Below are 26,838 nucleotides of genomic sequence, written 5' to 3' on the forward strand. Positions count from 1 at the left end.
GAGGAGCCACCAAAAATCTGAGAGTCTGCAATAAGCTTCAGCATATCTACCTGAATTTCAAAATTAAATTTAATGAAGTGAAGCCTAAAGAACTGCTTTATCATGGTTCTTTGTGTGTGTGTGGGGGAGACGGGAGGGGGAGCGGGGTCAGCACATAATCACTTGTGTACTGAAGTCTTTACAAAATCTTGCATAAAGATTACACAGAGTTAAGAATAATGTTATTTTAGTGGAGTTACTGAGTATGGTCTTTTGAATCAAGTGACTAATCCAAACATCCCTCAAATCACTCCTGTCCCCACTCCCCTGCAGACACCCTCCCTACACTTTTCAGGGGAGAGGTTAAATGGGGGACTTCTAAGTCATGCAGTTATACTGTGAGAGCTCTCAGTGCCAGTATGAATTTCATTTCATATCAATAAATTAAACAGAATAAAGATTACCTTAAAATATTCCATCAGAGATCTGGAGTACTTCATAGCATGGTCCTTCTTTAGCTTAAACATTCTCAAGTACAGAAGCGATAAGCATCGGTAGCTGCAGTAATTCGGAAAGGATTGTGTTAATTCCACTGCTAAATGAAACTTATAAACTGAAGGTAAAAAAAAAAAAAAAGTAAGAAAGCTGGCCTATATTTTATGGTTTCTGTTCTAACGTTAGGTTTTGAAACATAAGCAAATGAAAGGAAAAAAAAAAAGGTCAAAAGCATTATAATCCAATCTTGATAAGAATATAAATTAGAAGAATAAATGTTTAGTCAGCTGCTGAAGAAACCCATTAGTTATCCTTTAATAGTTTAATGGAAAACAAGAATAATGATCTTCTGTAAGCTGCTTAAGTAATTCAGTACTTTTGAAGTCCTCCTGAAGATTTCAGCTGCTTCTCGTTGTCGCAGTGGGACTTACCATAAAACTGCTAGTTTCTTGTCCCCTTCTGTGGCAGAAGAGCCTGTGAAATTCTTGAGCCTCATTGCATACCTTGTGAGAAAGGTAAGGAGAGAAGAAATGTGTGTTCAGTTGTTTTGACAAATACTAGTGTCACACTGAAAAATGACAGGTGCACAAAGGTAAGCTTACAGCCTCAACAGCTAATGATCACATTGTTCCATAATGGTAAGATGATGCAAAATTCAACAGAAAGCACCACTTAAAATTGGGAGGGCTGAAGTAAATCATCAACCCACTTTCAGGGCCAATAAGGTTAACTGTTCCTGGGGATATTACTGATGCAGAGTCCTGCAAACACCTGTGATGAGTGTTGGACAGATACATAAGATCTTGTCCCTCTGTATGCTGAAGAGTAAAGTAATATGGAAAAATGTTTTACATAAAACACTTTGGGCTTGAATCTTTTTGTAAGTACAATTTCGGAGTTCTTAATATATACATTTTTTCTATGTATTTTATATGGAAAATGATGTTAAATGCAGGAAAGGTCATGCTCATAGTTTTTTAAGTTCTGCAGTCCATTAATTTACCAATCTTACATACTTTGTCTCCTTTCTCTGTTTAATTGCTGTTTTCCAGCATTTGGACAATGAAAGACTGAGCAGATACGCCTCCTCTCTCTCTTTTTTTCTTTAACTGAGCACACTCCATGTCATGCATTTAGTCTCTTGAAAATCAATTCATCACACAAACTCATTGTTCTGAGCCCTAATGCAATTTCACAGGTACTTGTGTTAGAATAAGTAATAGGGTTCAGTGTTGCATAAGAAAGTTTTAAGGTATCCAGGCAATCTTGATGAGTTCTCATTTACAAGGAGGTAATGGTGTGCAGGCAGGCAGTGCTGCTCTCAGCCTGCCTTCCTCTCACCATCCCCATTATCAACCCCCAGGCTGCAGCTGTAGCACAACCCCTGATGTGCTTCCTCCCTGTCCTATCTCACCTGCTTTTTGATATTGTTGTTCTAGTCATACTGAATGAGTCCAGTCAAACACAGAGTGCCATGTTTCTTTGGGATTTTTCAATGTTACGTTGGGCATTTTAGCATTACCATTAACCAAAAGACCTTTGAACGTCACACCTCTGATATTTCCAATCTCTTTGATGCTCTGCTTGCTTTGACAAATAGATGTCTGATGCAGATGCTCAGGTCAGACACAGATAATGCAAAAAGGAAAAAAATGGGCCTCCAAGAGGGGGAGGAGTGAAAATGAGAAAAACCTTCTGTTTCATAGCCCACAGTAAAAATTTATGTTAATATTATGAGCCACGTTGCAGAAGTGCACGTGCACTGCTGCATATTTCCTTTTTGCATTCAGCTGTAGCCCACGAGAGAGTTTACTGAACTGGAACCAGCCTGCCGCTCAGCTGGGCAATCACCTTTTTTTCATGTCTGTCTACTGATGCCAATTAAATGGTCAAATCAGTTTAACCTCTGCCTACAAGATGCTGCATGCACGAATTTATGGACGAGGCTCCATCTTTGATGGTAGGGGGTAGAGTTCACCTCACCTGACTGGAGCTACATAGAAATTGGAGGTCAACTGTAAGGAACTCCTAGAGATTCCTTTACAATCAGAAGCAGTTCAAAAAGCAGTCCAGAAGCAGTGCAGGTGCTGCTTCTGTGCCAAGGTCTATCTATTGTCCACCCCTCAGTGGGCCAGGAGCTGCCAGAAAGCTCTGCTGTGGGGTGGAGGAAGGCAGAGGGGACACAGGTGCTGCTGAAAGTTGGCTGCATCATGGTACAGCCATGGACTCAGCTGACTCCATCCCACACTGGAGCTGTAGGTAGAGGGGAGCTGCTCTTGGAGCTGCCACACACGTGTTGTGGCTGTTGAATCCAGACCCACTTCTGAACACAGACTGTGGGGTGGAGGAACAAGACTTTCAACTGTGCTTTGTGGTTCCCTTAAAAAATGAAAAAAAATGTGGTGTCTACTACTCACTTCTTTAAAGTGAGTTTGCCCTCCTGTATAGCTGTAGTTATGTAATTCAGCACAAAAGGTATCAAACTATCTGCTGTTAGACTACAGGAGGAGTTCCAGCACAGGGAAACAGATTTTCTTAATTCCACTGCACCTGAGGGTTTAACTTGGATCCTAAACATTGAATGAATATCATTTTTTGTTGAGTAATCTCTTTGATTTTCTTCCTCTCTTCAAAAAGAACAGAATGTAACAACATTTTAAATATTGAACAGGCATATTATTAACCTGAGAGTAAGAGCTTCTTAAAATCTGATACATTTTATAATGTAAATACCTACTTATTCAAAATGTAAAACACGCATTATTTTTTGACTGCCTTTAATAGCTAATCTGGCATATTGAAATCCTGCATGCCAAAAAACAACCTTTGTTCTATTGAAAAGCAAACACTTAGAGGTCTGATTAACCACCTTCTCTACCTCTTGTGTATACTGCCAGCAATTACACTGACATCAATGATGAAATTCCCAGCATACGCAGGGGAAAGCAAAGGTGCATCGCAGTGAAGAAGGAAAATCCTATTGTTCTACTTACAGGTAAATTTAATCCTACTCAATTTCACTTTGATAATTTGCATAGGTAAAGCAAAGAAAACCTTAGTTACCTGGGAGACCATTATTTCTATGAACTACACATTATGAAACAGATACAGGTAACAGCAGCAGATTTTTAAACACTGATTTTACTAGTAAGTACAAGCTCTCTCATCTGTATTCTAGCCCATAAGTCTACAAAACTGCACTAAAGCGAATCCATCTGGATTGCAGTCATCATTAAAAGTATACTTTTTTAGCACAATAAAAGCAAAAAGCTTCCTTCACCTTCCACTATGATTTTTAGTGCCAGGTTTCAGGTTTCAGCTCTTTTCTTTTCTTTTTTTTTTTTTTTTACTACCATGTTATAAACCTCTAAAAACAAGGTTTGTAATAGCAATCCTGATAGACTCACTTTAGTGTTCTGAATTATAAAACTACACCTTCTAAAAGACAAGTGTCATTGCCAAACAGTGAAATTACTGTACTTTACTTCCACCCACTACATCTCAATTTTAATTTTATGAATATTGCAAATTATAACACTCACATTATAACCTCTAAAGGGGATAATTTATAAAAGCAGTGTCCATCAATTATAAATTTTCCATGACATTAATAAAATGGCAAGAACTAATTATGATGACTTCTGAGATGAAGATGCTTTGGACAAATCATTAATACGTTGAAATTATATTTTTTAAAACATAGCAGGTTCTAATTATGACTGAAATGAGCTTATGAAAATGATCACAGAAAGGACATTAACCTGATGAGTTCCACAGTCTCTGAGTACATGGTATATGGAGATTTAGCTTCTAATGGATCTCGCTCCATAGCATTCCCACACTCGATGAAGGACAGGGCAGCATCAGCATAATTCACTGCTTTGCCAAACTTCTCCAGCTGAAATGGAAATGATATCATCAAGGAAACCCTTCAGCTTTAATTTTGAGGCAGACAGATCATAATAGAAAGCAACACCAGCATTAAGATGAAAGCAAAGCATGGCCACAAGTTAGGGGTGAACGTATACGGAAATTGAAGCCAGGTGTATGTTTATCCCAAATCTTTTCAGGTGATATATGGCCAGGCACTGCACAGAGGAAAGCCAAATGGCATCCATGGGTTTACAAAGGCAATGAGCAAATCAATACTGCTCTTCAATATATAAACTAAGTTTGTGTGCAAGTGTGCATGGGTTAAGCGACAGATCCGAGCCATTTGTCAGTTGTCACAATCTGTGGTGGCTGTTGACGTAAAAAAAAAAAAGCCCTCATCATTTATGTTGTGATTGAAAGAGGGGGAGAAAGAAAAAGGAGAAAATATAGCACTGCTAAATATTTTATTTTACTAGGATTTTATTGCGAAAGGTTTTAGCTCTCATAATGGTTGTGATTAAACTGACTTAGACATCCTGATTTCTTTTTTATGTGTAATGAATATTATATACGACATTTTTATAGTAAGTATTTTATAATAGTATTTAACATTTTCCATTTTTGATAGCGGGATGGAAGAGATCCGATATACTTTATGTCATTTAAAAATTTCTGTGGATGTCTTTATCAAAATATTTTGATGCATCTGCTTATGTTTCTCACTCATTAAATGGAAGCTTATTCTACCAATATATTAAGCAGAACACCTAATATTGGTTCAAGGTAACAGCATCTCTGGCTTTGTGGCTACTCCTTTTAAGCACTACCCTCTGCATTCATGGAAGGTTATAATTTCAGGCACTGCACTTGCACACTGATTACATTCAAAGCCTTTGTATGATGGATAGAGATTACCTGAATGATTTAAAAAGGGGAAACATTTCTGGATGTTTTCCCTGTACTCCACTGTACTCCTCAGCATATACTGCTACTTCCTTGCTTCGTGTCTTCCAAAGAAAACACGTGTATTACAAAAGGGAGCAGATTGAGCGTTTACACACAGTTTGAGACAGAAATGGGATTCCCCCCTGTACTTTGCTCCATGCTGACTCCAGTGGAGTAACTGGAATTGCCCCATCTCACCATAGCACAGCTGAGAATAGATCAAGCTCAGTTAGTGGATACTGCAATGTGTCCAAATTAGCTGATTCCTTACTGCTGTGCAGGACAAGGAGAGGTTGCTCCCATGATACAAAATGCTGCATCCTTCGCCAGAGATCTCTGTGCCATACAAGCTCAGACACAGCACTGCACAGCAATAGACACATCTCATTCACATGTGCTGACATATTCGGAGGCCACGTGCGGTATCTTTCCAACCATGTCTTTCATTTCTGCGTGTTCTTTGTCATGTCAGCACCAAGTAACCAGAAGCAATTGTTTCCATAGGACAACTAACAGTTCAGGTTTTCATAGCAAATGTGTTAGATGGAGATAATTTGAGTGCAGCTGTATTGAGTGGGTGGGTGCAGGGGGAAAGGTTGAGACCTAAGTAGCGGAAAGCAAAAAGCAGATTGTTGGTGGGTATCTACGTCTGCCAACAAGTCTTATCGTAGTGTCTGGCCCCACATTCCTGTAGGAGCACTCGGGGTGTCAAACTGCATGTGACAGGAGAAGCCTGCCCGCGGGTAGTGGCATGACATGCTCTGCCTGCTCCTCTTAGTTCTGCTTGAGAAACACCACTGATTCCACAAGGCACAGTCAAAGGTAACAGGATGGAAGACAGGTCAACACTTATGGAGCAAATCAGACTGTGGAGGAAAGCAGATCGACATAACACGTTGAGATCATCAGGAGCCTGAGCCTGTAAATATTTGCCTGTGGAGCAGGCAGCCCTGTGCCAGAGCCATGTGTGCTTTTTCTAAAGGTCAGCCAGTTGAGGGAGGTGCTGACAGGCCACTTCTGCCAGCCTTCCTGACTGAGGTCCCAGCACTGTGATGAAGCCAGATCTGGGCCAGGCAACAGGTCTCGGTGCTCACAGCCCCTCTGAATGGGTACCTTGGGAAGGAAGCTGCTGCCTTGGTGACAATTGCGGTGCGATGACAAAAGCCCACACCCAACTCCCATAGAAAACACGCTGATAATGCACGGAAAGCTGAAGCAGGCAGCTTGGTGCATCAATTCTCCTTTACCCTTTCAGCTCACCGACTGCAGAGGGAGAACAGTGGTTTCTTAATTTTTACAACGTAGCATTTCATTGTTTTGTTTTTTGACAAGCATTTATTTCCAGGTACAAAATTCTCTGATGTAGGATGACACTGTATGCACACACAAAACTGCCCAAATGATCAGTGACAGGTGAATAATCACCCAAATTACAACTGAAGAAGAACTGGAGGGATGAAATGAATGGCCACACTCTAAGACATCTTGGTTTAAATAAATAGATGAACCAAGTTCCACTTAGCCTGCATAAATGAGCTGCTATTCTGTACTCTGCACGGCATAGAGGAGCACAGACCATACTACAAACAGATGACTATTAAAGGCACTTCAGTGTTAGCAATACATTGGACTGAACAAACTATGGCTGAAATCTGTCAGAATTGTAATGTATCAGATATGGTAGTTCTGTCAAAACCAAATCTCTACAAAATCAGGCCAGTTTAGGTGCAATTTAATCTGGGCCAAAATGAGAGAAGAAGCTTTCCCAGCACTGAACTACCTCATTGCAAGATTTTTTTTTTTGTAAAAAAAAGTGTGTTCAGTTTTTATTTGCCAGCCTAATAGCATGCAATAAAAACAAATGCACTATTAAAAAATCAATTCCTGTAAATTTTAAACAACTGGATTTAAAATATCAAGTAGTTTTGCCAAACGATGATGAAATTTGCCTTTTTTTAGCTTTCAGTATTTTTGTTTTGGGCTCAAAGCAAGTATAAGGGCAAATTTCAAAAACACATCAACTTTGCTGATATTATCTTACATCCTTTCCACAGTAAGATTGTTGCTTCTCCCCAGAAGAGAAACCAGCTATTGTAAGAAGTTTATTTCAGTGTGAATGATGTGTTAAAGCCTAGGAATGATGCTCAGGCTTTGGCTTGTTGTGGGCAGTGTGTTTACAGAGTACAGTTTGAAGCATATTTTAGTCCACAGAAGGGTTCCTTTGGTTTCTGAGGCTTTAGGAAAGATTAAGAATTCAAATTTTTGTAATACCCAGCTCCATAGTGGAGAGAGACAAAAAAGCCTTGAAAACTTACCAATGCATCTGCTTTATGCTTTAGCTTCTTAGCTTCTTGCATATAATAATCTGCATTGTGGAGCCTAAAGAGACAAAATAAATTATTTCAAGTCTTTGTTTGCACACAGTTGGACCAACATTGTTTGAGAAAAGTGCTTACTGCTTCCAAGAACAATTTAGATGTATATACCTACTTATCACTTTATCCTGATATTAATCTGAAATTGCCATATGAAAAGATTTGATGAGTTACCAGAATGCAAAATAACTAGCTGTGGAAACTGGCCACCCAAAGGAGCCATTAAAGTCTGCTGAACAGAGGAAAAGGAAAAATATTTTAAACTAATTAGAAAAAAATTAAGAAGAATTACTGTGAGCCAACATTCATGATCTGAAAACATTTATCAGCAGAGACTTCATTAATCAGTGATAACAGTTCATTAGTAAAGTTTAAAACTGTACATGCCACTGTGCAGTACTGTCCACACAAATGCCCAATGCTACCATAATAATTAAAGATACTTTTCTTTCACTGGGGACTCTACTTTACAGAAATCCCAAGTACCTAATATGCAACTAGCACAAAGAGATCTAATAGTACTCACACATCATCAAATGTGATTTTAGGTCTTCTGGACTCAGAATTCCCATTGGAAAGAGTTGGCATTGCAGACCAGACGTCTGTTTCTAGATGGTTTGTATCAAGAACAGTGTTGGCTGTTGGTGCACTGTGTGTTTCTTCCTCCTAGAAAAATGGACTGCTATTATTTGAATATTCGTAATATTCAAATATTATTCATAATTCAAAATTCAAAAAAAGCTAAGGTACATGCATGTTTACCCAACTACGTCCAAGAAACCTCATGAAATCATCTTCCATCCTTTATAACGTGACCCCATTAGATTAATTAGGCATTATGACTCCAGTCCAAGGTGATAGTCATCCTGGACAACACAGTGCTATTGACAACACACTCATTAAAGCCAAGTTGGGCTGCAGGCTGGAAAAAAGCTCAGTATGAGGTGGATCACACTAATGTAACAGTTTTTCTACAGAATTAGTAGATAATTGTAAGGTGTATGAGAAGTCTGCTCAGATTTCAGCAAGGAACAGTTTCCTCATCCTTATTATACTGAACAGAAAAAAGAATGAAAAGCAGAAGTTGGGAGTTGTGACTTTGCATTGACTGAAAATACAAGCATAATAGAAGTATTTAAATCAGGCAATTGCAATTTTCAACCAGATAAACTAAATTATAGATGAACCAAAGAACTGATAAAGAATTCTGGCATATTTTAGAATACAAAAATATTTTAGAAGACAAATATTTTGGGGATCAAGGTAATAGATAAAACAAGGAAAATCCAAATTGGAGGTGCTGGGAGTGAGAGGAAGTGGCCTTGCTCTTTGCATAGCATAGCTTACTTGCTGACACACACAGTTCATTTTGGCACTGGTTTCTCTTGAAGGCATGTACATTACTCTTGCAGCTTGAAGTGGCACAATGATATCAGAAAGCAACAGGGCTGAATGAATAAGGTAAAGCGATTTGTCACCTATGTTCCAGTGCAACTTCTGAGTTTTGCTATTACAGTGTATGGCAACAACCTCTCACAAGGTGGCGAACTGTGAAAAATGGGGTTACGCGTCCTTTTCTGTGGAAGAATTCTCTCCCTGTCTATTAATTCTGACAGTCATACGAAGATACGGTTTGATACTAAGAGAGAAGTTTGAAGTTCTAGTCATTTTCTAAAATCAGCCAGAAAACTGAGTTTTCCCTCTTCTCCGTAAAAGCAGAGGACCAACTGACCAAGTGAAATTTTACTTCTTTCTTTTTTTTAAAGTCAATTTGCTATGCAGCTGCTAGCTTTCTTTTTCATGTACATTTAGTATGAAATCATCTAAATCTGGTGAAAGGCAAGAAAGTATTGTCTATGTAAAAATGTTTAGTGGCAAGCTGGTCCTAACAGAACGATGTTTTTACTGGAAAACTAATTACTGTTTGCACGATCTTCAAAAGCCCAGTACAAGATTTATGAAGATGAGGTGCAAATACACCTTACTTCTAGAAATTGGGAGCCTGCAAACCTGTGAGAAGACATTTTAGTTTTCAGTGTGCTATGGGCAGGTTAGATTTTTATTGTGTGTTTAGTTTAGTCCATAAGATTTGGCATACCTTAAGTTTGCTTCAGAATTTGTAGTAATTATTAATGTTAAAGTTACCAGTATTCTTGATGCTTTATTTGAAAACGGTGCGTGTTGTATCTGCAGTTGGGAATGGGACAAAGTCTGTCCTCTGAAGGTCAGGGAGTAGCAGGGAATGATACACTATGTGAAGCAGATGCCTAACGCTGACCTAAAAACGGAACTTGCAAGAGTCATTTATTCACAGCTCTGCATGGATCCATGCCTTGCTGCTCTAGAGTGGGGCTATGTAAGGACTTAAGGATAGATACTCGAGAAAAATAAATAAATAAACAAAACCCAGAATAAAGGTAATTTTATCTTGTCAATTTCCAGCAACTGAGGTCTTGTTACTTACACAGATTCCTTTGGGGTTAGAAGATTTATTTTCATTCTTTCTGTGTTTAGAAACCGAGGTGGAAGAGCTGCTGGTCTGAGGGGTGTTGGTGACGTTGGTTTCTTGGCTGAAGGAGCTGTTGTCAGTGCTGTGCCGACGGTGCACAGGCTCGTCCAACAGGGGGGATAATGGAGGAGGGAAGAGCTTCTCTTCTCTTTTCTTCGCCATCTTCTTCACCGAGTTACTGCTGCTCCTGGGACACGGATAAGAATCAGTTGCATGTCAAGAACCACAGTTTCTCCTCCATAGCACTAAGCTCTAGATTTTCCTTAATGAAAACCCTTAAATATGTGCTGTGATCCCCCATGTCCTACGAGCTAAGTCAAAAGGAGACAGGCAGTGAAAACAGAAGAGCTATCCCTGCTGTTTCAAAGGCCACAAAAACCTCCTGCTTTGGAGGACAACTTGCAGTGCATTAGTATAAATTGCATCCACTTTAAATGCTAATTTGAGTCAGTCTTAATTTGAGAGGTCATAGAGGTTCTGACTCAGCAAAGTGCTGAAAAGTTTTATGCACAGAGGTTAGTATACTTGACACCAAGTATGGCTATTTATGTATTTAACATTAAGCATCTTTTAAAGAGGTAGATTAGGGCTCACATAAGCAACCTCTGCAAAAACGCATAACAGCACACGCCACGTGAACAAAAATAATTCTCCATAACAACTACAAAACGATAACCGTAACAATAATAAGATAATAATTATTTGACCTCTAGAATAAAACATATGTTCAACACTATATTAAAATGATACATTGTTGCTGGCAAAAGCCCTTGAGCAGATATTGGTTGATGAAGTGGAGGTGATTCAGAAAATGAATGTGGTTTTGACATGAAAGCTCAAGTAATATGATAATCTATTGTCTGTTTTATGTACAGAAATTGTTAGCTGGCTACAAAAGGCAGCTGTGATACATGGTAAAAACAACAACAAAAAAACCATGCTAGACTTTTCTTCCCTCAAATCCATCAAGAAAAAAAAACAACAAACAACACAGCACCATAGCGAGTGTTTAACATATTAATCTACTCATAGATTTTTGTATTAGGTACTGCTCTAATTCAGTCAATGAAGATAACCTGAATTTTAATCTTTTGTTGGACGTCTAATAGTGCAGTACACAATCATTCACTTTTCATGATTATTGACTAACATTTCAATAACAAATTAAGTCAACAAGAATTTATGTTTCATTCCTAGTTGCTTTCAGTCAGTGTCAGGAATTATAGATTTACTTTGCTTTAAAGTAACAAGCAAAAGAGAAGAATCAACCCATGTTTCCCCACTTCTTATTTGACGTGCAGTCTAGACTTTTTTGCATTTTCAGTATCTACACCTGCTTTGGTCTGTCCCCCTACTTTGGGCCTTTGGCAGTACAAAAATATTTCAGCCTCTCTGTTTTCACAACAGAGCGATATCAAATGAAACCCCTATGCTTCAGGTTTTATAGCTCTTCTACTCAAAACTCTTTCAGTTCAACTGAAGCAGAGTTTAAAATAACTTATTTGAAATTCTGTAATATTAAAGATCTTCAGACTGAAGAAATAAAATCAGCACAGAATTTATATTGCCTTGCAGCAGGGCAGGTATGGATGTTCTCTTGCTTGGAAAACACATGGGCCTAAAGATCAAAGGAAAGCAATCAGATCAGAGGAGATGGGCAATTCTTTGAGAAGACATTTTATGCACATGTGGTCCTGCAAATGTACTCCAAAAAGTCCTCACTCAAAGCCCCATCTGCTAGCTTTCTTACCACCAAAGGGTATTTTGGAACTCAGACAAGTCACCATTGCTATAGTAAAATAACACTCTGAACTTTTTCCAGAGGAAAATTTTCCAAAAGAAAGCAAATGCTTCTCCAAGAAAGCATACATGCATTATTGAATTGTTCAGAGGAAAAACAGACACAACTAATGAAAAACCCAAGAGTAGAACTGAAATCTTCTGCCTCCCAAGCCAGTGGGTTGCCCTGAGCATGGTGTTCAGTGGGTCTGTCTAACAAATGTATATGGAAGGGAGCACAGAGCGATGTGGTTCTAATTACCCTGCACAAAGAGGAGTATGAAGCTCTTCTTTCACTCTGGTACAGCTTTGGGAAGGGAACAGCAACTGAGCCTTACAGATCTACCTCAAGAGTGCCCGAAGGAAAATGGAAGGTGAGTCACTGGCTAAATTCACTGTAGAAACCACTAGTGAGGTTTCTCAGTACATCTTTGCCTGTTTCCAGGCCTAAAGCAAGACTCTGGCACTTGCATGGGGCACCGCACGGCACATGCACAGCAAGTGAAACAACATTTCTCAGTTGCTACATGGAGATGGAGGGATTAAGAGAATAGCACCAGAAAAAAATGAAGAAAGTTGCAAGTTCCACAGTAGAAGTACCTTCTCTAAATGAGGCTCTGAGCAACTTAGTCATGGTGTAGATGTCCCTGTTCACTGCAGGGGAGTTGGACTATATGACCTTTAAGGGTTCCCTTCCAACTCAAGCGATTCTATGATTCTCTGATTCTATATATATATTCCAGAAGAGAGATTATATTCAGAGATCTGACACCCCTTTCAGACACAACTCAAAGCTTTGTTCACTTCAGCTTTGCATTCAAGCACAAGATGGAGCAACCCAAGATGCAGAATTCATTCTGTGGTGAGAAAATATAACTACAACTGAAAGGGCACTTGAGGATCTGCTTTTTCTGCATGACAAAAATCCAAAACCCAATGACAATACTTAATAAAGTTTTTTCCTGGTTGCCGACTTAATCCTGTACATTTACAGGATTCACGGGAATTACACTGATTATTTAGCAATGTTACCTCCCTCAGATTTACACCAAAGCATTTACGTGAACAATAACCTCAATGAAATAGGTTGTTACCAGCCGTTAACCAGATTATCGCTTTGCTTTGGACTGTTAATGGGCTAAGAAACTAGTCTTTGATTGCAGTAATCACTAATTCTGAATGAATTTATTGCAATAATTACCAAGACTCAACGGTTTAATTGGCTGACATGATTATTAGTTAAACCATATTTAAAATCGAGGGAGAAGCACAATAAAAGTGCAAAGAAAAAACCACCAGCAGAACTGATGGTCTTCCAGCTGCAGTTTAATCTCTGTGTCAGAAAAGGCCAATTATCAAGGAACAAGAGGACTCCCGTCTGCTTTTTTTTTCTTTTTTTTTTTCAGCCTATTTCTTTTAGGGCAGAAAGCAAGCAAGCAGGGAACAAGAGGTCAGTGTGTGAAGGAGAGAGAATTTCCATCTTCTCTAACAATTCATTCTGCTTTCCTTTACCCTTTCTTTAACTACTCCTTGTGGTATGTGGTTGTAGCTCTGGCCTATTAGTGAGACAAAAGCCATTGTCTGTGCCAATCACTTGGCTTTCCTTTGCCTCTACACTCCTTGTCCACAAAGAAATGCTGCACACTGACGGTGTATCTGATCTTCTGCAGGGGGTTAGCAGGGAAAGGTTGCTCTAGCATTAGCTTGGGCCATATGGCAGCGTACTGAATGAAGCTGAAGTCGTTGTCAGATGTAGAAGGTTGCCTCTGCCATGAATGAACTGCAACGAATGCCGTTGTGACTACCCAAGGGATCCAGTAATATATGTTGTGAAGTACAGGTGCGTATTTAGTTAAAGGTCAAACAAAAGTGAACAGGAAATCTTGAAAATCAGCCTAGCTAGATGGCAGGCATGCTTTCCCAGTATGATTCTAGTCTAATTTCAGACTCGTAGTTTGCATCAGCACATAACTCTCTGTATTATTACAAACTGCCAAATGTTGTCAAATAGTGCTCTGTCTGGATTGGATCTACTCATCAGGTATTCAGACACAAATGGTATTCAGCAGCACACAGAATTAATGCTTAAATTAAAATTGCTCTGGCAATCAAGTAAATACAAAAGCAATTCTCTGCTGCAAAGTGGGCAACTGATCTGACAAAAAACAGCCTCACGGCAGTGTTTCAAGCAATTACTATGAATTACTTGGACATAAAATAATATCCTTTATTCCTTCATATGCTTTGAAATATTAGGAATGAGGAAAATACCATGATGATTGTTTGAACAATTTTATTTTGAGTGTCACATCAGATTTATGAAAAAGCATGAGCCCCTGACTGTGTGAGGGAAGAAACAAGAAATAACTAGTTGCTTGTACAATGACTACATAAAACAAAATTGTTATCCAGTTGTCAAATGGAGTTCATAACTGACCATCTGAAATTTCTACACTAAAATTGTACATGTAGTTATAGGAACTGGTAGGAGTTAGGCATATAATTGTCCACATTAGACATGTAATACTTCGCTTAAATGTGCATCCTTGCAGCTTTACTGAGCCCACACATTTAGGAACAGGTTATGAAAGATATTTAAATACCTAACGCACATATAGTCAGCTAGTAGGAGCTACGAAAGCATAGGTGTGACTGTCTTCACCCAGTTTCTTCCCGAATGCCTCCTTATTTTACTCCAGAGTTCATGGTCTTTTGGCCAAAACATTTCTGCATCTATAAAAGACCCAACGAGAGTCTCTGAAGTCTGCCTTGGTATGCTTGGTTTGTTGGCACAGAGAGCCAAAAATGTTCTAACTGTAGAGATGTACAGTTCTTCCCAAGAGAGAGCACCCACCATGAGACATGGCACCTTCATGGATGAACAGCATTGTCCACTCTAGCCAAATCATCCTTATTTCTAATAGTCCTCGTATAGACAGCTCTGAATGAAAACGAAGGATTTTTGGAAGCGAGGAAGGTTTAAACAGCAAAACCTTTCTTTCAGCCTTTCATCACTGAAGTGTTATTTTCCCCCATGCCTTTGAACAGTGCATAGTTTTAGCCTCTCCTTTCTTCTGCCTCCCCTTAAAATTCTGCTTAACCCTGTGGAACACAGAGCTACTTCTGATTGCTTAAAAACAACCTGGGGCTCTCCAGAAGTTTGTTGTCATGCAGTTCAGTCAGCTCCCTAATCTATTGGGAAATATGTTGATCTGTATTCAGAGACATATCAGATAGAGTTGGAGACTTGAATTATCAAATACGATTGCATTTGTTTTAAATGAACTCAAAATACACTAATAATAAACGTTGTGTGAGCCAGGTCTCTGCAGCTGAAGTCAGAATGTTTTGTTTCAAAACTTGAGGCAGATGAGACGAAAGATAGCATATGGAAATAACCACTGATGGACACAACCAAATAGAAATAAATACCGATGGACACAATTATATTTTTACAGAGAATATCAAAGGCTGGAAAGCTCTGAGGAGCCAAGTTAATGATCTGGAAAACAAGCTCAAATTAAGAAACATCAGGTTGGGGGTGGATCCTTTGGGTTTGCTGAAGACAAGAATAGAAGGATTTTTATAATGGATTGTGGAGGTGTTGGGGATGGATAATCCTTATTCTCTCTGCAATATATTTGTACTCATATTTCTAGCAATGACAGTCAGGCAACACCCATCGTGATGTTTATCAAATGTGCAACATATTACAGATCACACTGTTACTTTCAAATCATCTGCCTTTTCCAGTCTCCAACTCTGATGTTTTCAGTGGTACAAGGAGGGGTTAGTTCAAGGACTGAAGTTCATCTATAATTACAATGGTATAAACAAAATAATGCTCAACCTTCTTTACGGGATTTAAAATCTGTGCACTGTCTCATAAATGATTTTTGAACTTTCTCTAAAGTTAGATACGAAAACAGTCAAATTGTTTTCAGAAGCACATTGTGCATTTGATTCTTTGCTTGTCCTACTGGGAAGCAGAGAGCAATGCCTCATCTCAAAAGAAAAAAAAAGCACAAAAATTGATGACAGAAGGGAATTGGGTTATTTGGTTATTTATAGAATGTTAATCTTCTGATTATTATAATCAGAATCATTATTTATGTGGTGCCTGTTTGATGAAACACTCCAGCCATCTCTCAAAGACACTGAAAGGCACAAATGACTTGATTATGTCTGCTGAAGCACAATGCATGTGTCTGAATCACTTAGGCTCTCACCTCTGGCATTTCTGTATACACAAAGTATAAGAGCCACTGAAATGAATGGCAAAGTCATTATTTCATTCAAGAAAACTGAGAATAATCTCTTAAGAAAACAACTCAAAAAATATTTTCTAGTCAACCAAATAGAGCCCATTCTGGCTCTACTGTGGTGAAGGATGATGGAGGCAAGAAAAAACCTTTAAAGAATGTGGTTCTGTGGTTCTGTGAAATGGAATATGGTGAAAGAAGAGTAACTCTGGGCTGTGGTGGGACTCTGATTTCCTGTGGCCCATGAGAAGACTGGCTGATCATCCAAAATCACATGGACCCTCTTTCTCTGGGATGGGAATAGCGATGCCACTTACGCTTGCCCTTTTGGCTCTACAGCAAATACATTGGTTGAATGGTACTGTGAAATCCCTCTTGAATGTTATCAGAGAAAAAGAACTTACTCTTTAGTGCTGGTTAATCTGTGATTCGGTATCGGAGAGATACAAGGTGGGAGCAAGCATGAAGCTGAAGGGTCCTCCAGGCGCTGCTTCTTGGTTTCAACAAAGGTTTCCAGGTTTTCCGACTGTTTTAACAAAAAATGTACAACTTGAAAAATCAAGCATCTACGCGCATTACGAGCTGCTCAGGAATCTCAGTATATTTTCTGTACTGTAGCAGTGGTTGAAATACTGGCCTAAGAGAAGTCACCTGAAATCAGGGCTAAACATGCTCCGAACACATGACAAGTTATATAACCAGTGACATAGGCAGTCAATTAGGAAGCAAAATACCTCATATGCCATAGTTATCTTCTTCAGCGCACTGGAATGTAATTAATAATTCAGATGGACTGACTTGATAGCACCAAATCTTACTCAAGTATGCAGCTTTTATTCATTTACTTAATGGAAGTCCAAGGGTAAAGTTCCTTGAGTAAGTATTTCTCTCAGGACTTAAAGACTGCTACTCTAAGGAGGCAGTCATTAACAGTGATAGCTGGTGTGAAATTTGCTTTGGAAGATTCCGTGATGCATGACTTCTGTGCCTGAACTGGGCCGATACAAGCAAAGCTGATTATTGCTCTATCACTGAAACCTTCATAGCATTCTTCAAGCCTGCTGGCATACAGCTAAAATAAATCTTTTATTAGCACGATTCAGAATCCAAAAAAGCTCTTCCTACTCTAATTTAACTGTTAATGCTATTGTAATTTGTTTGTTTCCTCTTGGGTAGAGATGAACAATCATCAAGAAGCTGAACAGGCTGTTTCAGAGTGTAGCTTACGTTTGTGCAATCCCAGAGTGAGACACCTCACCATGTTCCTTTGTGATTCACAATTCCAGCTAATGAAATTCCGCGCTTCCATTTTATTTGTTTTCCCTGGGAGCACTGAGTCAAGTTGTCAGTACTGTGCTCTTGTTTTAGCCATCATATTGACACTCCACCGTGACCTAGCACAAACTCTTTTTTTTTTTCTCTTCTTTTCTTTTTTCCCTGTTTAATTAATATACACCCTATTGGACATACATATAAACACTGACATTTATACATCCTTTTTCTCTTTATTCCTTTCTCCTTCCTTTTTACCTCTCTGCCTTTCGGGTACAGCTAGAATATACATGGAATAAAAACCTGCTGAGTTTGCTTGTGATTATTTCCACTTAATTCAACAGGGAAGGAGCCAGTGCAGTGACTCATGTAGGCAGGGTGCAGACCCTGTGTCTGCCTGTCATTGTCTGTGTTTTTCACGTATTAACTCTCTTGTATGGCTGGACGGCTCAAAAGCAGCATTTCAATGCGGTTCAGAAGTCCGCTGGAACAGACAGCTGAAGTCACATTCATAATGATTTAGAAAATCTGGGGTATAAAACATATGCAGTGATAACTTCTCACAAGGAGACCAGAGCACAGACATTTTAGTTGGGAAAAAAAAAAACAACAAAACCAAACCAAAAACAGAAAACCAACAACTACAAAAAATCATTTATGATATAAAACTCCTGTTTCTTTTCTGAGAACACATTTAGTTTGAAGAGCACTGTCATATCCTACAAGATAGGATACCCTTGGGCATAAATAACATAAACACATGATAAAACATAATGCCTTAAGTCAAAACATATTTGCTTTTCCAGGTAGCTGCATACACAGAGCAGCTAGTTAAGCAAATGACATGTCTGTGAATTACATTCATTGGTGTAACAAAAAGATATAAAGACTAAATTCACCATGAGCACAAGCAAGCACCATTTCATAGACTTTAATGAAGTTATGCTTGTTTAAGCAAGTGGTGAAAATGCATTAATTCTGCCAACGATAAAACTTGCCTTCCAAACAGAAGTCACGTTTTCTGAATATGGATGAGCCCTTAGCACTTGTCATGGGGAGTCCTTCTGCAGATTGCAGAACACTGCAAATTAGCATGCAAAGAGCAAACACAGTGAAAAAAGCTGGTACGATAAACCTAAGAAAAACACCAACCAACTTTGTTCATTGATTTTGAAAAGTGATGTTCCATTTTCCTTTTTACTGATTTCTTACATTAATTTGTAATGTACAGGTAAATGTTTGCCTTCTGCAAAAATAATAAAACCTTAGTGGTACCATGTCTCCTTACAGCCCTGCTGCAGGTCAGCGAGGAGTCAGTGATTGCCGTCCTAACCTCAAGGATGCACAGAAATAGTGCTTTCTCCTCAATGATGAAAATTACTTACCTTGTGTTTCCTTTTGGATTTTGTGGATGTTTTCTCAGCTGCTGGGGTAGGGGACTCTCGAGATGGTCGTCTGTGTTTCACATTTGCCTCTCTTGGTTCAGTTTTCACAGATGTGGTCTCAAAAGGCTCTTGCCCAGGTATCCTGGAGAGTAAACTGAGGTCTATTTTCACCCAAAGAGATTTGAGTTCTTCATATTCTCTCAGTGGGGACAGAAGTTCATTTTGAACAATTGGGATAGGAGAAAAGAGCTGCTCCTCCAAGTCATTGCTGGTCTGGTCGATGGATGTGTTGCTGCCATTGCTAGTTAAGCTACTTACACTGAGGATGTTACTGCCAGAGTCCTTCACTTTGATGCCATTGGCCGGTCCACTACAAGCTGGCAATATCTTAGCCTGCAGGCTCTCCTCCTGATCTGTATTTGAGTCAGAAGTAGATGAATCAGTTTCAATAAATTCCCGGGACTTGGGGACAATTTTGCTGGGGCCTCTGTACTTTTTCTTCTCCGAAGTGAGACCTGTGCTCGTTCGAGGTTCCTTCCTTGGGGCGGTCTTGCCAACTGCTGCTTTAGTTCGAACCTTTGGCTGCTCAGGGGGTTCCTGTGTGTCTTTTTCTTTGGGAGTGTTGCTGGTATTATTTGGTTTGGGCCAGTTATATTCTTCTACACTGGAAGTCCTTTCTACCTTTTTGGGTTGCTTTTTCCCAGTAGTCCTTTGTGCAACTGGCTCATTATGAGCTGGCGACTTCTGCTTGGAGCTTTTTGCCTCTGGGGTTTTCTGGGCAACCCGTGGTTTGGCTTTCTCACGGATGGGACTGAGGATCGCCCGGTCTTTGGAATCGGTTGGGGGCAGGCTGTTGCTGAGCTTCCCTTTGTTTTGTCCTTCAGCCTGCTGGCTGCTCTGCGGCTGGGAGCTGGTCTCACTGTGAGGCTCATTTTGATTGCTGATGATGGTCTTGTTGTGGGGGTTCACTTTATTCAGCCACTTATCCAGCTGCCATTTGTTTGTTGAGGGGGGTTCAGGCTGCAGTGTGAAGAACAAGGAGCAAGTCTCATACAGAAGCAAAACCTTTCCCTTTAAGTGAGGATGTTTTTAATGCACCTTTTTATTTCAGTCAACTAGTGGTGACTGCTAGTTTTATGGGAGCATTTATGGAGTATTTATGGTTAATTAGGCTTCCTTATCTGGTTTACAATGTGGCCCTGGAGAAATTTAATACAACTAAAAAGTTTAGCTGGTCCCTGAAGATACAGTTTCGTCACGTTGCCTTTCCTAAGCCCCAGCTGAATACTGTGTCAATAAAATCTTCTCTAGCTACTGGCAGAAATCTAAATATTTCTTTAAAGCAATTCAAATGTAGGCCAGAAGGATTCTTCCAAAAGCTAGAATGAGTATGTGGGTCATACAAGTAAAACTGTAAAGGGAGAAAAAAAGTCAACAGCATCAAACTGCATAGAGCTCTGACATTTTCCACTCTCTAAGCTCCTGCCAGGGAGATGCTGCGAGCATGGCCGTACCTCTGGCGTGGCACTGCGTGACTCCTCGTTGCAGTCGCTGTCACTGGAGCTGCTCTCGCTGTCGGAGTCAGACTCAGAGCTGCTCTCGGACTCACTGGAGCTCCCGGAGCCACCGCTGGAATGGGCTAAGCCAGCTGCGTGTGCCACTGACACCGGCAGGCCGCTGTGGGGAGAAGATCCCCTCTGGTTAGCATGCTACTTGTCGACCAGATTTTAAAGTCTTGGGTCGAGGGAGGCACCCAAAGAATTCTGCTCACACCAACTGTCCTCAGCATCAGCTCCTGCTCTCTCAGTGCAGACCCAATGGATTCTCCAGCAGCCATGTCTCCAAGTAGGGACCAAGGAGATGGCTGGCATTACGCTCCTTGTGGAACACTGATAGTGGTGTTAATACCATCATGACCATCATCGCCACCCTCAAGTGAGAAACGCTTTAGGATCTTCAGCCTATTAGCCCAATAATTGCAAAATCTAATGATCACACAAATAATTTATTAATGAAATCACGCTTTCCACGTTTTTTGCTGGTTCATTTATAATTTACGATCAAGGAAAGGACAGTAGGCAACTGATATTGGCCAGAGCATTTTAAAAATTAATTTTAATGAATATTTTTGCACTGTAGTGTATGAAAGCTACCTGCTTTGACAACTCTCCAAGGAGTGCCTAAGAATTTTTTATTTATAGATGTTTGTTTTTTTTTTTTTCTCTCAGAAGAAAGATTGCTTTATGATAATTTCGTGAAAAAATTGTGTTCAAACCAAAAGTAAGTCTCTGTGAAATCTATTTTTTCTGTGTGTTCAGCTGTCCTCCTCCTCCTAAAGATTTATTTATTAGCAGTGCACCATGTCTCATTGTTTTTCCTCAGCATTTATTTCTATACTTAGAGTCTGGATGACCCCAGTTTTTAGAGCTGCAGTCGGAGTCTTTATACACTCACCTTTATTTTATTTTATTTTGCCAGAGTGATAACCATAAGGTTTTATGCCACTTCAGCTGATCTATACAGAGACTTTTTGATGATTGATTTTAAATTTGTGAAGCTGGAAAAGCAAAGTGTTTGAAAATTGACACCATTTGCTAGTATTCTTATGGATATTCAATATCTCACTTTAATATATCATCTGTTGTGTGTTTCCCATATTGAGTGATCCATGAAAGCCCTGAAGTTATAACGCTTTTTCCCTTCATTGCTATCTGCTTTTCTACTGTTCTCAGAAGGATTCACATAAGACAAGCACACGCGCTCCTTCACCTTTCAAGCTGAGATTCCATGCGCATCAAGATGCCCTCTTAAATAACACCGTAAGCAAGCAAATGGGAGCTGGAAAAGCCAGAAAGAACTGATGTTTGATCCTGCTCCACTACAGTCTTCTGAAGTATTGCCATTGGCTTCCATGACAATAATATATGGTCTTTAATCTCTTTCTTTAGCTAAGCTACTTTCTCTCTCTCCCCCCTTGTTGGTAAAGCGATCCCTCGCGCTGCGGTTGGTCACATAACTGCCTCTTTGAGCATTGCAAGGGCCCTGCGGTGCCCATTCACAAAAGCAGCTTGGTGCTGCAGGGTGCATTAATGAAACAAAATTACTCACTTGGGTAATTGCAACAGATCACTAACTTAGTTGCTTCTTAACTGCATATACTTTTCTTTTTTTAGAGGCTCTTCACTCAACTGAGTCTGAAGATTTAGTTCCCAAATTTCAATGGGAAGTAACAGCTAAATCCGAGGGCCACCACTACTTCATATAATTAAATATTAGTAAATTAAAAAAAAAAAAAGTCTTAGAATTATATTTCAAGTTTTATAAACCATTTCAGCTTTGTTTTTTAATTTTTTTGTTCTTTAATTTTTTTTTATTCCTTTTTTATTTAACCCTCCCATTCAGTAAAGCCCAAGAAAATGTAGGGAAGGTATTTATTTATTTCCAGTAAACAGAACAGTGGAGTAAAATTGAGTTTCACTTTAAATATCTATCTTGTAATTCTGGTCTCAGATTTTCTATTTTGAAAACACTGAAAGTAGATGAAAACTGAGTTTTCCTATTTTATTACAATTGTCTGCAAGAAGGAGTAAGAATAATAGAAAGAAATACTCAAGGATTTCCAAACTGATAGGAATATGCTTCACTTCTATTCTAAAATACCAGAATGGAACACCAACCTTAAAACAATATGCCATTCACTGCTATCAGAACAAACAATTTTGATTCAGCCACCTGCAGAAATTGAATGCACCTTTGTAGCAGGACACATAAACCTGCACCAGCCTCTTGTGGTGACAAATCACCTTTTCTGGGAGTAGTTTTGCAATGCAACCCCCCCCCCCACACAGGCACGTATGTGGGTCTGCTCACACCTAGTTGTGCAGACGTGCCTAAAAAAATCCCCTGTTGTCAGTGATTGCAAATGTGCTCTCATTAATATCACTGATTTAAACAACATCACCTCTTAGAATGGATCAAAGAAGCAAAAGGCAGTACTTCAGCAGCTAAGGCCCAGACCTCTCCAGCCTTTAATTACAACCTACATCTTTTAGCACTCTGGAAGAGAATTGGCATTGTAGCTGGGGTTTGCTTACAGAAGACACCAGGAGCTGTACAGCAGCAGATTGTGCTGTCTGACAAAGAGCTCAGAGGGCAAGACTAAAATCTTGGGAATAGATGGCAGCTCCAGCCAGGCCTTATTTTCTATTTTTCTGCACACTACCATCAGAAAAAGTTATCATATGCCAAGTGTTACTGAATAACATAGCTCTGCAAGGAACCAGACAGACTCAAAATAATGTTTTTCATACAAAGCACAGTGAGGTCATATTTGTCTTTCATCTGGGATAATAAAATTATGCCATGGCTACATCAGGCAGCTTCATGCTGAAGGCGTTATTGTTAATCAACATTTTTAAGCAGAAGCACTCACATTTCATCATGTAGTTTGAGTTGGGAGCAACACTGTTTGCATGCATTGCAAAGCAACCAGATGATACCCCAAGTGCCTTTCCTAGCATCTCACAGCACTAAAGACAGAAAGCTCCTGCATAAAGCTACTTGCACAATCAGATTCTAATAGTGCTATTCACACAGAACAGCAGAACAGAAGAAAATGTACAAAACTTTCACATAAAAAATGGAAAAAAAAATGCATCCTTGCCTTCTCTCTTAGTATAGAGAATTCTGTTTTGTTGTTGTTTAATCTTCTAGTTCAGAACAACTGCTTCCTTTGCACGTTTCCCAATCACTTCCTCAGTTTTAAAGTTACTACACCACTTGCTTTAAGAGATGCTCTGATAGATTCTGCAAATGTGCATTCAAGCAGCTGTTATACAAATAAACTGAGCTTCTTCACAGAAGTATCAACTACACGAACTCAAGGTTGCCTCTGTAAAAGACTTTCAAAGCAAGCTTTGTTGTGTTGCTAAGATCCAGACAAAGAATGCCAGCCTGGACAAGGTTTAAAATGGATATAAAGCATTTTATCATCAGACACAAGTCCTCAGAGTGACTAAAGAGGGCAGGAAACACTGGTATTTGAAACTCTTGAATTTTTATTTCCCTGCAGGAGGTGAACACTCATATTGCTCCTCAGTGTTTGAGTGGACAATGTTTTTATTTCATTTGAACTGAAAAAAAAAAAAATTAATAAAAACAATGCTGCACAATGGAACACAGTATTGTTTGAGTAAATAACACTTACAAGAAAGCCAGTTCATTATTATCACTTGAGATTGGAGACCTCTACTGAGGCCAGTGACCTGCTGTGCTGGGAGCTATGTAAATACATGATGAGACACAATCTTTGGGCCAAAGAACTTGCAATCCAAACACACAAAGCAAACGTTAGAGGTATTACGGTCCTCCTCATACTCAGTTCAGGCCTCACAAACTCCACGCACGGCCCCTCTGCAATAATGGAAACATCAGTTTTTTTCCCCTTTCACATTTTGTGCTCCACATTTTCCAGGCCCTATGTTCAGCTCAGCGCTTCAGATGAATGCTGCAGGGCAGTCAGACATGTTCTGCCCTGGTCAAGAGCTCTGACCATGACAATCCTCCTTGGGAGAAAAAAATAGACTTGTAACTCAGCAACAAGGCTCTCCATTCCTCAGAGCAGCTGGGTTAACGTCTGCTTACCCCCCTCCAAAGTCACTGTTCCTGTGGCATGATGATGGGAGATGCTGGAATGAAACCCACTGCAAATAGAAGGAGAACCAAAACTCCATCTTTTGCAAAGGTCACTGCAATAACGTCTCTACCTACCTGCTGGTAAGCATTTCAGGTTGCCTTCCTGCTATCAGGTAATGAAGCAGACAGAACAGACTTACACATCGAAAATTAATTTGGAAGGAAGCTCATCTGCAGCACTCCCACCTATTTCCCTTCTGCTTTTGTAGCACATAGCACTTCCCCTGGCAGCACAATGGTGCACAGTGTGGGTACAAAGCATGAGATGAGAAACATCTTGAGGGAGAGGACAAACACCAGCATCACCAGTACCTGGCAGCATTTTTCAGCACATTTGAGATCAAACTTGAACTACATATAGAGCAGCTGAGACTTGCAGGTGTGTGGCATCTGTCAAGAGCAGGCAGTGGAGTCAGCTGCTGGTGGTTCATAGCAGGGAATTGCAGTCAGGCTCTCAGGCACACCAGTAGTCTTTCACTCAGTGTGGCGGACTGCTACAGTTTGATTTGCCTAAATTTAAACATTTTCCTTCAGCTTTTCTGGTGTATTTATTTACTTTTTGTCTCTTTGGTTGGTTTTGACTCAGGAGACCCTTTCCAGAGCCAGCAAAAGCAGATCTAGCATTAGTATGTGTCTGGATTACTACATTGCCTAGAGAAGTGAAGACCCAATATACACCTTACACTTTGTTACAGTTCTCATCAGTATTATTATTACTATATTTTCTACACATCATTTACTGTAATGATGTAATAAATGGCTTATGAGATTAGATGTGGTAGTTAGAATAAAAATAATTTGAATTACTAAAGCTCATTAACCTCCAATAGGAAAAATAATAAACAATTTACCCTGTAAATATGTATGTAAAAAAAAAAAAAAAAAAAAGCTGTGAAAAGAGTCCAGACTATTGCAGTAAAACTCGTCAAGGAAGAAAAATTCCCAACAAATCCTTAGATATTTCCCCGAACTTTTCACCAATTAGTTGCAGTCATGCTAATTGCTGTGAAGAGGATTTGGCAAACTGATGGTGCCATCCAGCAATAGCTTTATTCATTCCAACCAATAATGATGAATTGGCCTCTTGTTCCCTTGCTCTGCCCAAAAATCAAAATGTAAACTTTGAGAAAGCAGCATGCCACAGGGTAGTGGGAAAATGTAGATGGAAACTGACCAGTAAGTCAACAGTGTATCAATGCCAGCAATGTGTTTGTACCAAAAATCAGTACTCTGCAAAGGTTGCTTTACTGCACCGGTGTATTTTTAGGGAAAATGCGACCGATGACATCTGTAAAAGGGAAGGTCTATACTGGAAATGTGACTACAGACTCAGCAGGCTTATTGATCTTCCTGTTAAGGCACTGGATTGGAATTTGCATGAATTTTACTGCATCCAAGAAGTATTTCTGAGCATCAATTCCTGCTGAGACGAGACACTACATTGCCTATCCTCGATCTGACTCGTCTATTTTAAGTGCCTATACTCTTCAGAACAAAGAATGATTGCACAGGGCACTGGGAAGCAAGCACCCAGTTCTGTGCACTCCCCATAATCCAGCAGAGCAGACTGTGGCACTCCCTCACGGGGAGATACGTTGCTCTCCCATTCACTACACTGAATTTTGAGAGAAGACAGGGAGGAACAAACTAGCATCATCTTTTCAGAAGTTGGCCCAACCTCTCCTCCAGAGCCCATTCCTATAGAAAAAACAGAATGAACCCGAGGCGCATTGCTAGGATTTACTGGGCTAGCTGAATTCCTTGTAAATGTTTTAAAAAAAAAAAGCCTGCTTCATTATTTTAACAGATAAAAATAAAGCAGGACCTAGTAGATTAATAATATTTAGTGTCAGAATTTAATACCATAACTGTTCAACAACAGAGTTTTATTTCTTACGCTGTTTTCAGGAAGTAATATTCTCCTCCAATTTGAAAGGGAGCTGCCATTTCTTTATAACAAATTGTTCATATCTATATCTTCAAACGTGGATATGACTGCTATTAGATTGCTTTTTAAAGAGAAGGATCTGAATGAGTTGTTCACTGCCTCTCTATTGGTTAGTGTTAAATTATTTATCACCAGGCTGGTAGGATTCAAATCTAAACTTTCAAAGACTGGGCTGACACAGGAACTGAAAACCTGTATTAAGTCCTTCTGAAATATTAATCACCACCCAGGTCAATGAAATGAAATAAGGCGTGGAAATTGTTACTTCAGCTAACATTAGCACACACAGTAAGACATCACTCATGATGGCTGTCTCATGTCA

At 39.5% G+C, this 26,838-nt stretch overlaps 1 protein-coding gene across 1 annotated transcript in view; it reads right to left on the minus strand.

Moving 5' to 3' along the window:
• AFF2 (AF4/FMR2 family member 2) overlaps window positions 1–26,838 on the minus strand; it is a 343,762-nt gene that overhangs the window by 20,274 nt on the left and 296,650 nt on the right. The window contains exons 10-18 of the mRNA XM_042876295.1: window positions 20,389–20,551; window positions 18,875–19,894; window positions 16,622–16,743; window positions 10,132–10,363; window positions 8,194–8,333; window positions 7,608–7,671; window positions 4,236–4,372; window positions 906–977; window positions 444–537 (exon numbers count right to left, since the gene is read on the minus strand). Coding sequence (XP_042732229.1) covers window positions 444–537; window positions 906–977; window positions 4,236–4,372; window positions 7,608–7,671; window positions 8,194–8,333; window positions 10,132–10,363; window positions 16,622–16,743; window positions 18,875–19,894; window positions 20,389–20,551 — 2,044 coding nt within the window. The remainder of the gene's footprint in view (window positions 1–443; window positions 538–905; window positions 978–4,235; window positions 4,373–7,607; window positions 7,672–8,193; window positions 8,334–10,131; window positions 10,364–16,621; window positions 16,744–18,874; window positions 19,895–20,388; window positions 20,552–26,838) is intronic.

Source organism: Lagopus leucura, unplaced genomic scaffold, assembly GCF_019238085.1.
Source record: "Lagopus leucura isolate 7727_CA_CO unplaced genomic scaffold, USGS_WTPT01 Super-Scaffold_100016, whole genome shotgun sequence".
Lineage (NCBI taxonomy): Eukaryota > Metazoa > Chordata > Aves > Galliformes > Phasianidae > Lagopus > Lagopus leucura.